The 12712-nt window shown below is 42.4% G+C and overlaps 1 protein-coding gene across 3 annotated transcripts in view; it reads right to left on the reverse strand.

Annotated features, from left to right (window-relative positions):
- Nucleotides 1-12712, reverse strand: part of ERN1 (endoplasmic reticulum to nucleus signaling 1) — a 33023-nt gene that overhangs the window by 2732 nt on the left and 17579 nt on the right. For 2 of the 3 annotated variants that reach the window (XM_085077262.1, XM_085077261.1), the window contains 17 exons: nucleotides 12061-12094; nucleotides 11024-11096; nucleotides 10222-10294; nucleotides 8985-9107; nucleotides 8285-8386; nucleotides 7597-7858; nucleotides 6913-6991; nucleotides 6046-6208; nucleotides 5118-5236; nucleotides 4620-4811; nucleotides 3783-4038; nucleotides 2967-3057; nucleotides 2462-2651; nucleotides 1841-1940; nucleotides 1181-1380; nucleotides 827-974; nucleotides 244-371 (listed from right to left, as the gene is read on the reverse strand). In XM_085077262.1, coding sequence (XP_084933388.1) covers nucleotides 244-371; nucleotides 827-974; nucleotides 1181-1380; nucleotides 1841-1940; nucleotides 2462-2651; nucleotides 2967-3057; nucleotides 3783-4038; nucleotides 4620-4811; nucleotides 5118-5236; nucleotides 6046-6208; nucleotides 6913-6991; nucleotides 7597-7858; nucleotides 8285-8386; nucleotides 8985-9107; nucleotides 10222-10294; nucleotides 11024-11096; nucleotides 12061-12094 — 2333 coding nt within the window. Of the gene's footprint in view, nucleotides 1-243; nucleotides 372-826; nucleotides 975-1180; nucleotides 1381-1840; nucleotides 1941-2461; nucleotides 2652-2966; nucleotides 3058-3782; nucleotides 4039-4619; nucleotides 4812-5117; nucleotides 5237-6045; nucleotides 6209-6912; nucleotides 6992-7596; nucleotides 7859-8284; nucleotides 8406-8984; nucleotides 9108-10221; nucleotides 10295-11023; nucleotides 11097-12060; nucleotides 12095-12712 lie in introns of those variants that run through there. The other variant, XM_085077263.1, reaches the window with a different exon arrangement.

Genomic DNA, 12712 nt, shown 5'->3' on the forward strand with positions numbered 1-12712 from the left:
AGAGGAGACCTTCCTCCCACCAACTGACATTGGTCACATCAGTTCTGGCCCCCTGTGAAAGATCTACTGTAAGACTGAGCCAGTTGCTCAGGAGCTACACGCAGGTTTTACAACTGGGCTGCCTCACTCACAGTAAAGCTGTGAATTCTATGACCTCAAACAGGCACAAAACAGAGACTGAATTCAAGACCTGAAGAAAGTCTACAGGAGTCCTGAGAACTGAGAGAAAAGGTCATCACAAACCTGAAAGAACTGGAGCTGCTTTTCTAGACTCCAAAAGAAGGGGTGCTTGAGCACACAGCTGGCAGATGGCCGTTTCTGAGGGTCCATGTTTATCATCCGTTCTATTAAATCTTGAGCAACTATGTCTTCTGCAAGGAAGAGGGAGCAGGAAAATTTACTTCTTTTGTTTCTCTACGTTTTTAGGCTGTAGAGAAATGTAAAATTTTGTAATACTATAATATTTTGTACTTCAGAAATTCATTATGGTCTCTACTTCCTCCTGTCCTACTAGTTCAAGTGTTGCCCTCAAAGATGTGCTGGGCAACGAAGGAATGTCAAAGACTAATATCAAAGTTCATCTCTCTCCCATCCTTTAAATACAGGAAATAACTTCACAGTAAAGCTTGCAGGGTTCCAAAATGTGTATTCCAGAGATGTTTTGGGTACTAACTCTCAGAACTTCAGGCCCTTTATTTCAGGAGGACCTGAGTAATACAACTTTCAGCTCTCCCAGGCTGGGAATCACTGTGGGCCATAATTGTGTCATTTCTGTTGGTGTTTAACACCCTGGGCCGTTCACTGATTCCTGCAGGGCAGTCCTTACCGTGCCTCCCTGCGTCCAGAGCCTCCAGGCTGTATGCTCCCAGCAGGATGTTGGCTTGCCTCTGCAGGGACTTGCCAAAGGGGTGGCCACCTTCAGACACCACGTAATAGAAGACACAGCCAGCTGAAAAGATGTCCACGGTGTACGTCTGCAAAGAAACAGCCTTCAATAGCAGTAACAACTTTCCCCCTTCAAGGCTCTGATTGTCTTGGGGTAGTTTTTTTGCTTCTGAGAGCAGGATATTTTCAGAATCACACATTGGGCTGCAAGGCAGCCTGGAGGCCCAGGCACCAAGTGCTGCCTAGTGTAGGGTCTGGCATGCTCTCGGGCAGCCTGAGAAGGGCGAGGACTTACAGGGTTCTCTTTGCAGTCTTCACTCAGCATCTCGGGGGCGATCCAGCCTTCGGTGCCTGGCACGCCCGAGCGGCGGCTGAAGCTGTGCCTGCCCACTGCCAGCTTCTTGCACAGCCCGAAGTCTGAAATCATGGCTTTGACTTTCCCGTGAGCGTTGGGCATTGAGATGAGGATGTTGTGGGGCTTCAGGTCCCTGTGGACTGTTACAAACACCCACTTATCCACTCGTTGGCAGTCCCAATCATCTTTGTAAATTTTTAAATTAACCTTTCATAAGGCTGAACCACTATTCATTAAACCAAAGACATAACTTGAAATTACTATCTTTGGTAGAGGCTCATTTTCTAATTTCATCATGTTGTTTATGACTGTTATCTAAAAACTTCAGCACCCTGCACCAACAGTAAGGACTTGCTCTAGTACTCCAAGGCTGCAGAATGTTACAAGGACAAGGCCAGTGTCAAATCACAGAACCACAGAATGGTTTGGCTTCAAAGGGACCTTAAAGGTCATCGCATTCCAACCCAACGCCACTGCCATAGGCAGGGACACCTTCCAATAGGCCAGGTGAACAGACCAGGACCAGACCAATTTCTCTTGTTTTTCCAGTTAATAAAAACACAGCCCTCCATCCAGTCCTGAAAGGAGATGCTTTCTTACCAATACTCAGGGAGTGCAGGTAAGCCAGCCCAGATGTTGTCTGCTGCAGGAGAGTGATGGGTTGTAAGCCATGGTGGCTGAAGGCCTTCTGCTCCACATACTGCAAACAGATAACCAGGAGAGTCAGCCACAGCACTGCATAGCAGCTGCATAAACAGTACATCCATGCACTTCACCCCCCAAAAAAGATGTAACTAAATTGTGCCAGCTGGTAGCACAAAGCAAAGAGCTTTTTTTTGGCTGAACGTGATTGTCGAACTCCCACGGGTGATGATCTCAAAAGTTTCATTCAGAGCTAGAATTCTGTATAGCACTGTGCTCTGGAAACAAGAACAAATAGTCTTCAAAGTCTGCATGGTAGGAGGGGGAGGATGACTAGAAGGGAGTCCTTCACAAGAAGTTAAAAATCAAAGGACAACAGCTTCTGCCCATAAATCAGTCCAGGGTTAGGGATGTCTTTCTAAAGGTCTGAAAACATCCCTGCTCTAGGAACATGTAATTGTCCCTGAGATGGCAGTGAGAGTAACTGGAATATCTCCTGTGTCAGGCACTTCAGCAACTTAAGCTCAAGGAGAGGAAAGGCCTTCCAGGGAGAAGATGTTCCCAGCTGCTGTAGGTCACCTCCTGCAAGGTGGCAGCACACAGCTCGATGGCAATGTACTGGAACTGCCGATCTCTCTCCGTGCAGAAGTAGCGGATGACATTCGGGTGCTCGTCGGACTCGCGCAGCAGCTGCACCTCCCGGTCTGCGAAGCTGAAGCACTCGGGGAGAATCCTCTTCACTGCCACATCACGGTTATCAAACGTGCCCCTGCAGCCAGGGAGGGAAGGTACAACCACCCTTCACACTCTGAGGCCAAAGCATGTACAGAAAATATGACAAGCCATTGTAGAGGCCAATGAAAGCCTTTCCTGTGCTGGAAACAGGTACATTTGACCAGTAAACACTTCTTAGGGAAGTAAAATAGCTTTTGCTAGTGAAGAAAATGCATGAAAATATTCCAGTCACATGCAAAAAGTTCCATATCTGTTCATAGTAGATGTGAGGGCTTTTATAAAAAAATAAACTAAAAGGACCTAATACAAACACAACATTGGTCTGTTTAATGCACACATTCTCTTCTACCTGTAAACAATTGTCCCTTCAGCTCCATGTCCCAATACATCTTTAGGGTTAAATGAAATCTTGCCAACAATCACTCTGCTTGCTTCTTCATCTGAACAAGAAAAGAGAAACAAGCACTGATTTAGGATGGGGCCAGGCAGCTTTTGACAACTGCACAGACTTCAGGGCCAGTCTGTAAAAGTCTTTTTGCTCATGCTTAAAATGAACACACATATGATCAAAAGAAATTATCACATCCATGTTGGTACTTACCCTGATATATATACTCTGTGGTGACCCAATGAGCCAACATCAAGAGTCAAAACACATTTACACACAACACCTGACATAAGGTCTGGAAAGATTATGGCTCATGGCTATGAGAAATGAGTGGTTCTCAGCAGCCAAACTCTAAAAGTTTATAGATCTTGAATTTAGGAAATGCTGACTGACAATTATGGAAGTGGGTTTAGTAGCCTTTGAAGGGAGAAATGAGTGCACAGGAAGACAGGCAGGAAGGTTGTGCTGCCTAATCCTCATTTCTTGAGTCTGGTTAATCATCTTAATAGGCGTTTTTATTTAGGAGCTACAAGTGACAGGAACACACTACCCTGGGCAACATAAGCCCTGAACAACAACTGGCTGTTTCTGTAAAGCAACAATCCTGCTGAGGGTCAGGGCATGGAGACCTGCCTGTGGTGTGCAGGGCTCAGCCTGAAAGAGGACAATGGTTCTTTTCATCTTGCTGAGCTATGAGGTATCATCAGTAACTATTCTACTGCACCACCACACACTGGGGGAACAGAGATACAATAAACCACACTGGGTCAACTTTACCTCCCTCTTCTTGCTCAGTGGAGAGGAAGCTCCCAACATCGGATGTGGAGATGTTGGAATAGGCAGAGTGGTTTGAAGCTCTGGGGGACAGGTTTGGGGTGCTGGCAGCTGAGCTCTCCGTCCGGCCGTATGATGCGTCCAGGAAATCTGCCTCAGGCGGGAGGTCACTGGGAGCACCGAAGGGCAGCTTCTGTTGCTGCAAGAGCTGGATCTTCTCTTCCAGCTGATGCTGCCTCTGCTGCTGCTGGTGGACACTCTATGAGAAAGGACCTCAGTGAAGATTTGACAGTCAGGTCACCCAAGGGAACCCTACAGCTATTGGGGTGTTACTTCTAAAAGGTGGGAACAAAACTCTCCTGCCCTGTCCCTGCCTGCCATACAGGCTGGGTAACATTCACTCACAACTTCTATTATTTCATTCTGGACTTCCATTGCTAAAATGAGCAATCACATAGCTTGATTAAAAAGCTGTTACTAGGTTGACCAGGTGTATTTAACCCACAGAAGGATAAATGCTTTGATCCAATACCTGGAAAACCTGAAGTGATTCAGGTGAGGAAGAGAAGAGTGAAGCCAACAGTGCTAAGATCATGTACAAAAAGAGTAATACCTACAAAAACCACAACTGGTGAATGGAAAAGAAAACCTCTGCAGAGTTGGCACATATGGCCAGAGAAATCACTGTAAAGTCAAATTTGTGCCTTTGCTCCCCAGTGCACGTCTGTGAAGAGGAAAAAATCCCTGGAGAGTGTCACTAGTTCCTCTATCACTTCTGGGCTCTACAGTGTTCCTGACCCTTCCAACACTAAAAAGCACATCAAGCCAGGTCAGCATTACCATTGGGTAGGTGATGATGAAAGCCACCCAGCCCACAAGCAGGAAAGTGCTGAGGATGATCGTGGCCATGTCCTTCAGCATGGAGTCCACCGGAGCCTCTGGCCGCAGGATGTGCCGAGCAGGAGTCTCATCGATATCCTTTGGAGCAGCTGGAGGCCCTTGTGTTGAGGAACCTTCAACAATGTCAATGACCTGAGGCAAAGAAAACCCTGTTAGCTCAGTACCTCTGTGGGTAATGAGGCATTTATAGCCAGCCTTTTTCCTACATCATTTTTAGTCATTTCTAAACCTACCAAAGTCAAAGTTTTGCATGGGGGGAAAAAAAAAAGCAGTGGAGTGACACTTCCTCATACCAGTGATTCTATGTGCTAAGTACATGAAAATTTGACACAAAAAATACGAAGTAATTCCATGCAGCTTTCCTTTTGTAGCCTTCCTCAGCTTCCACTTCTTTATATTCTTCTATTGTGCAGTAAGAGAATTATTCTCATCACAAACCTCTTCAATAGTGGCTTTATCAGAGTCAGCTGGAATCACGTTTTCAGGCCTCTTCGGTAAGTTGCTTGGGAATTTCTCCAGGATCTTTGTGGGGGCAGATAATGGTGTTTCATGGTGCCCTTTAAATAAAACACATTTGTTGAAACAGAGAGTTGTCCTTTTTTAGGAAAGATATCCTTGATTGCATCATCTTTGCTGAAGAGTGAGAACATCACAAAACACAATGCTCATGTGTAGAGCAGGAAAGAGAAAGGAGGGGGAAGGTGGAAGGCAGAGGTCACTGAGAGCTGTAGAGGAACATGAACTGTTTCAGAGAACTGCCTAACACACTGCAGGTATGAGGGTACTAACAAGGAAAGGGATCATGGGAAGAGAAAGCTGGCACTTAAGTAAGACGGAAGTTGCACACTGTCCCTGCCCCAGAGCTCCTGCCACATACATCACTCAGTTACCATCAGGCATCACTTAAAACTGAACTTCAGACAGTTCCTCATTTTTGAAGCAAAATTGTAAATGCACTGAAAAGTCAATTCCAAAATTCAGGGACTCGGGACACACAGGACAGGCTGACAATTAATAAACATTATCTTCAGCCTCTATGTTTTAACCCATTTACAAAACGGGGAAAACATGACTGTCTGATCCATATGAAGTAACAGCATGCACAATAAAAAAAATCCAAAAGGACCCAAATACTGTATTTACAGTAAATAATAAATTACTATACCCCTCTCTGCAGGAGGGGGCAAATAAGCAATAAGTAACTTTCCACACATGCAGCACTTCACCCTGTCATGGAATAAGGCAGGAGCCTTGGGAAAAACAGTAGGCAGGTGGATATGTAACGCATTAGTTTATATGCAAATGAGGATGAATTAGACACTATTACTAGAATTCAGTAATTATAGCCAGGCAAGGCCTCCCACACCTATTAGCAGCCAGTCATTCCAGTAGTTGAGCTTGTGCTTTTCCTTCAGCCTGCCCGAAAACTTCACGTCGGTGCTGGGGGTGATCACGCATTCGCCGTTGTCTTCTATGGTGACTCCTTCTGTTTTTGGACCCTCTAGCAAGGGAATGGCGCTGCCACGGGGCTACAGAGAGATCAGTGTTACAATTACTGGTACTGTGACCTTAGCATATTTAAATAGGCAACTAAATTTAAAAACTGGAGGTCAAAATGGGTGGGCAAGCAAAGATTACAAGCAGCAAAGTCAGTGTGAGTAAACACAGCCATTATGCCCTTAGCAGCTGCTTCCACAACCTTCGACACTGGACCTTTTCAGGGACATGTTGCCTGGGAGATGAGATTATTCCTTCCCCCCCCCCCCCAAAATTAAGCAGGCTCTGTATTTCCTACCTGGCAGCCACAGTGAGCAAAACAGAACTATAATGCAGTTTCCTGTCTGTGGGGAGTTACTCTGATGACAAACCAGCAATTTTAATATGAACCACAAAGCACCACCAACAGCAGTAACCTCAGGTCTGCTCGTGCTGAGCCTGCCTGCACAGTTCCTGGGGAGCTGTAGTTACTCCTTTGCAGCACTGGAAATTATTCCAGAAGTATGGTCATGCATTCTAGGGCTTGTTAATTGTTTCAGGAAATATTTCGTTTGCTATACATTTCTTCATAGAAATTTGCAAAACCTTCAAATTTCTGCATATGTACAATCTTCAGCGTTTTATTTTCTATTTTAATATGGTTTTTATGCATTATTCTATTTCAGCCTTTTTTCCAAGCCCAGGACAACACGAATTCCATAAAGGCACTTTCCCACCCTGCAGCTCCCCTCTTTACCACGACAGTGACTCCCTCGTGCACCATGGAGAGCGACGCATACAAACTCGTTGAGTATTTCCCCACGTACAGGGTTGGGCTGCAGAAAAACAGTCAGTGTTAGTAGCAGGCAAGTGGATGTTTTACCAGCTCAGCTAAAACCTGGGCAGCACAACCTTGCAGAACAAATGCAGAGTTTCCCAAATCATCAGTATTTGTGTCTTGAAAAGCCTGGATCTGTAAAATTGTTTGAAGCACTGCTGTACTATGAAGCCCTTTATAAATTATGACAGCATTGTCAGTTCATTATCCACAATACTGTTGCTCATTTGACATAACTCATGTCCTATTTCTGTGTTTTTCAGTAACTGGCATTTGCCAAAATGCTGTACACCTTTATTATAAAGTGAAAGACTTCCATTAGGAAAACCAATTTAATTCCACGTTCTGAGAAACTCTTCAACAGAGAACATCTGATAAAACTTAGGAATATACACTTCCTAAGTTTACATATTTTTTTGTTTGGTCTCTGACTTTATACACTAAAAGATCAAATATTATATAAAAAGAACACCTGGAGAACTAGAACTGCTTTTATGCATTCTTTTCACCATATTGCAACTTGTAGCACAACCTTTAACGGTTTTGTTTAATGACAAAGCTCTGTCAAATGGACAGTGAGAACAGCAGGAATATCAGGCTCACGTCAGTTTGCTCTTGGTCTCTGTCTCCTTTGGGAACGGATATTTCCACTTGGTGATGTGCCCAACCTCCCCGGACATGAAGGTCAGGTAGCGCAGGGTCTCAATGCCCACGTTGGTGTGCAGGACCTTCCTCAGCCCCTCTCGCTGCCAGATGTAAAAGGCCACCACAGGAGACGCGTAATTCTGGATCCACAGCACATCCCCAGACTCACTGTCCACGGTCACCACCAGCCCATCCCCATTGGACACAAAGTGGGACATTTCTGCAATAAACAAATGTGTGGAGATTACCTGCATTCTGCAGCTTTAATAATGCACAGGAACAGTTTTGCCTGCAGTCACCATGACACCTTTCACTGCACAGCAGCTGAGCAGCAAAGCCATGATACAAGTCCTTAATACAAGTGATACAAGTCCAGCTGCCATTCAAGAGCATTGCATTCAGGTTGTGCACCACAGTTCAGGTTTGCTGCCTCTCCTGCCATTTCTCACTGATTTTAAGAAACCACACCTTCAAGACCTGCACCTTCCTGAATTCAATTTATCTGAAGCTACATAACAGGCTTTAGATACTGCACTATGTGATGGATAGACATGGCAGAAGTACATGCACTGCACAAAAAAATCTGAATATTTTTGCCTATACACAAAACTCCCCTGCAGGAGGGACAAAGCAATTAAATTCTTACTGTATTTTATGTCTTCATCAGGCAAAGTAGCTGCATAATCAAAATAGGTGGCATTCCATCGCAGCTCCTTCTTCTTGGTGTCATACATTGTGATCGTGTACTCTGTTAAAAAATACACAGTCTGTGAAGCAAAAAAACCTATGAGAGAATAGAATCAATCTTAAATCTGAGACACTCCTCAAACATCACACACCACTCACTGCTCTCAGCATTTCATTTTCCCAACATTATCCCACTTAAGGACACATTGATAGGTTAAAAAATAAGTCTGTAACATTTATTCCTGTTTCTAGTCAGCACCTGCATGGTGTTGGTCTCAGTTTATCAGTTATTTAGCACACTGCACTTGTGATGTTAGTAGATCTGCTCTAGTTCTACATTCTTTAAACAGTTTTTTAAAAGCTGTATGTTACAGAGTAAACAGTTCACAACTGCTACTGGAATACACCATTAATTACAATACAAATGCCACTTAGTCAACAAGAAGAATAATGGACCTACTGCCAAAGTTTAAAAGACCGATATCTTTCTGCTGCTGAAGTTAATAATTCTTCTGTGTACAGTCTAAAATGGTAAATTACAGAAGTTTTTTCCAAGAAATATACTTGAAAACCTGAACTGACCACAGGGTTGTTTGTTGAGCCTGAACTTTAAAAACCAGAATTTTCTTTTAAACTACAGGAAAAAAAAAGCATATGACCTGTTCTCCCAAGATACAGGAGGGATGTTGATGGGCAAAGACTTTCGGCAAAAGAGGAAGTCAGGGTCTGCTGTTTCTCCCCAGTCATGAGGTCAACCACGTACCAAATATCCTGCTTTTTACCTGAAATCATAATTTAAGCCACATTACCATTCAGTTGGAAAAACTGCACTCTCATCCAGCTTTTCAGTCTTCTTTTTTCTTTAGCAGACTCATGAACTTAGTACAAACAAAGCATTTTTCATAAAATAGTTTTTCACAGTCAGGCTTAGTTTCATCATTTAGCGCTACTGGCCAATCCCAAATACTGACCAAAAACCCCAAACCCAAACACAGTATTTACAACAGGAAGTACTACTGGCTGCATTATTTTTTCATGCATAAAATCTAACAGAGCTCTGAGTGCAGCAGATCCTGTGAGCTCTCAGACAAGGAGACTGAAGTGCTCATGGTGAAGGACAGGACGTGGGGAAAAAAAACACCCGTGGGTCTACACTGTTCAAATTGATTGAGAATTGTAATCCAAACATTCCACTCAAAACAATGTGAGCCACGACTTTAAGAATTTCTTTGAAATTAATACACATTAGGTATGTTTATAAGCTTCAAATAAACATTTTTCTCTCATTTACTGGCAAGACGTGGAGAGCCAGAAGGAATATTGGCCCTTCAGGAGATTTAAAAAACCCCAATAATAAGCTCACTCTGATCTTCACATATTTTACTGTTGTGATAAGTAATAACTGTCCTTCCTTCTCCTTTTCTCCTCCCAAATCCATCTGCAATTAGAATGAGTCAGGACAATCAGCCATAAATTTATTATTTGTACTATAAATGAACTGTGTCTCAGACAATGGAGGATGTGTAACTGCATCGCAATGGGATTTCTAGTTTTATTCTAATTGTCAGGCAGTCAATGACATTTATAATCATAAGACGACTTTAAGTAGAAGTCACATTTTATTGAGAGATGGCATCTCAAGAAACCAAAAAACTCCATACAGGCACTTCACTGCTTAGAAAAGGTATTTTCTCCTTCCAGAAAAGCAGTTGTTTTTTGATCTTCACAGAGTAGCTGAATTCTACATTAATCAGATTTTCTGTCATCAGAAAGGTTTATGAGAAACCATAATTAATACCCAAAATAAGGCATGTTTCCTTCAATCTGTTTGGGAATCTCTACATTTTGCAGTTGCTGAACATCTTGCAATCTAAAGGAGATACAATTTGAGCTCACCCATGTAGAGGATCCCATCAGAACTGCGACAGGGAGACGCCTGCACCAGCTCTGGGATAGTAAATGGAAGTTTCTAGGGGAAAAACAAACAAACAATAAAAGTTCATCCATACTGATGTGATAGTCTTCACATTTGTTCACAGAAAAAGGTGACAGGTTTTTTCTTGGTTATTTCTATTATTACAATACCTGAGAATTCAGCCAGAGTAAATACTATAATATTTAACAATACTGAACTTCTTAAGGAAAATCATAGCAGCTGCCAGAGTAAAAAAAAAATTGTAGGAAGCCAAACATTTTATCTGAGTATCACCACAAAGTTCAAAAATCAAAGTGAAGCATTAGGCAGTAGCTGTGGCCTACACGGATTGGTGACTAATCTGAAAGGTTCAGCATTTTTATCTGCTTACTAAATCTTATCAAGACACCTTCTAAAGGGATCAGCACAGAGCATGTATTAATCCTGCTTCTGGCAGATGGTTTTAGAAAATTAAGTATTTGGATGAGAGTGACACATCTGATTGGTGTTATTTTGGGTACACCTTTCTTATCAAATCACACAGAGGTTAGTCAGTATTTGGATAACAAAACATAAATTTTATTTGTAATTATCATTATTTTAGCAAGTTACAGAAAAGTTGTACAAGGGGACAAGACATGGTGTTGATATTTTCAAGCAGAAATCACTTCCTGACAATCACAAGGTGGCAATATTTTGCTCTAACAAAATGCGTTTTCCTTCTGCAAAGGTGTGAGGCTGATTGGGGCACTTTTTAGGAAAGAATTAAAAAAATATACTTACAGTCAAGCCTTCACTGTTCTTGCCACCAAGCGTGTACAAACTGCCATCATTTGGGTCTGGAAGAAATGCTGGCCTAGGATTAAAGGAGCAATTATAAATAATAGAAAATGTAGTGTGCTTCTCAAAAAACAGGAAAGAAACTGTGGTCAGCACTGGCTTTACAGAGAAGTACATCTCACATTAAATTTTTTAAAGTTTCATTTATTGACTGTGAAAATTAAAAAATGTAAGGAAGTTTCAGAACTGATAAAACATAAGACCACTAATGCATTTGAAAATTCAAAGATCCAAATGTGGCAGGCAATGACTCAGGTGAAAGCTTTTGAACTAAACCTAAAAACTCATAAAATGACACAGAATTAGAACAAAACCAAACAAATAAACAGAAGCAGAGTGCATAAGGAAGGCAAGTAGCAATAAAAGAGTTGACAGAATTAAATAAATTTGAGATGTAAAGGGAACCCTACACCCCAACTACACAAAGACCCCCAAACAAACCCTGATGTCTATGATTCTGTGATGAAAAAAAAAAAAAAAAGAAAAAGAAAAAGATGTCACCACTGACTTCAGAGACACAAAATTAAAGCCCCAGATTTTCTAGCAAAATGTGAGGTTGCTGCAGGGACCACGCTGAAGTTACAGCTCCAGGGCATCACTTGCAGGTTCTGCTCGTGGTGGTGATTGGAGTTTCCTGTGTTTCACTATTTTTAGTCTCTATGTGAGGGGGGTAAGTACAGAACCCAGAATCAGTTCTGGGTCTGTCACTTCACACCTGTCACTCGTGGCACAGTTCACAGCCCTGATTCCAAACCCAGCAAGGGCTCCAGGGAACAGGCTGCAGACAGGATGTTTCTTCTTAGCTATTACATGAAGTTAATTCTATCCATTTGTCTGCTCCCCCAAACCACCTTAAATTGCCTTCTGCAAGGTGTGCAGCTTGTCTAGAACACAGATGGGTTTGGTTCAAATTAAACCAAATTTCAAGATGTCAAGGAAAATTGAACAAGCTGTAAATCAGATAAAGGAAACAGACTTACTCTTCCACATGGATCGGCACCTGGAGGACAGGATCTGCACACACAGAAAAAGAAAAGGTCAAAATACTGGCAGTGCAATTCCTCAAACTCACCAGGCAGAGGATTAAGTCAGGCCTGCAACAACTTGATTGTTTTTGAAAGGCTGATGCACAGTTTGATGCACAGTTTGCAAGTGAACTCTCAGCAGCCTCCTCTTTGTTCCTGGAACTTGGTTCATAAAATGGGAAACTACAAAGCACCTGAGAAACTTTAATTCTTCTGAAGTTCTTTGCTCAGTTTTACCAATACCTCAAAATTACGGAGACCTTAAAAAATCCTGAATCGTGGGATTTTCACTCCTGATGTCACCTCCACAGAAGTATCCTGATTTATGAGACATACTCTACAATTTCCAAGACAAACATGTGCTTATTAATGGGTATATTGGCAAAAAATATCTCAGAAGCCAAAAGGATGCAATCCTCCACTTCCACAGGGAAAAATCGAGCCACTACACTAGCATGAGTCTGAGTAAGAGGATAAAACATGACCAAGTACTGTTTTTTCACCTCTTCTGTCTCTGTGCAAACATCATGATGCAACAGGAAGGAAATAAGAACAAAAACAGTGATGTTTTGAGAGCCTTTGACTGGGAAACTGGCACAGATTCTGG

Source organism: Lichenostomus cassidix, chromosome 18 (assembly GCF_008360975.1).
Source record: "Lichenostomus cassidix isolate B80296 chromosome 18, HeHo_3.0, whole genome shotgun sequence".
NCBI classification, from domain to species: domain Eukaryota; kingdom Metazoa; phylum Chordata; class Aves; order Passeriformes; family Meliphagidae; genus Lichenostomus; species Lichenostomus cassidix.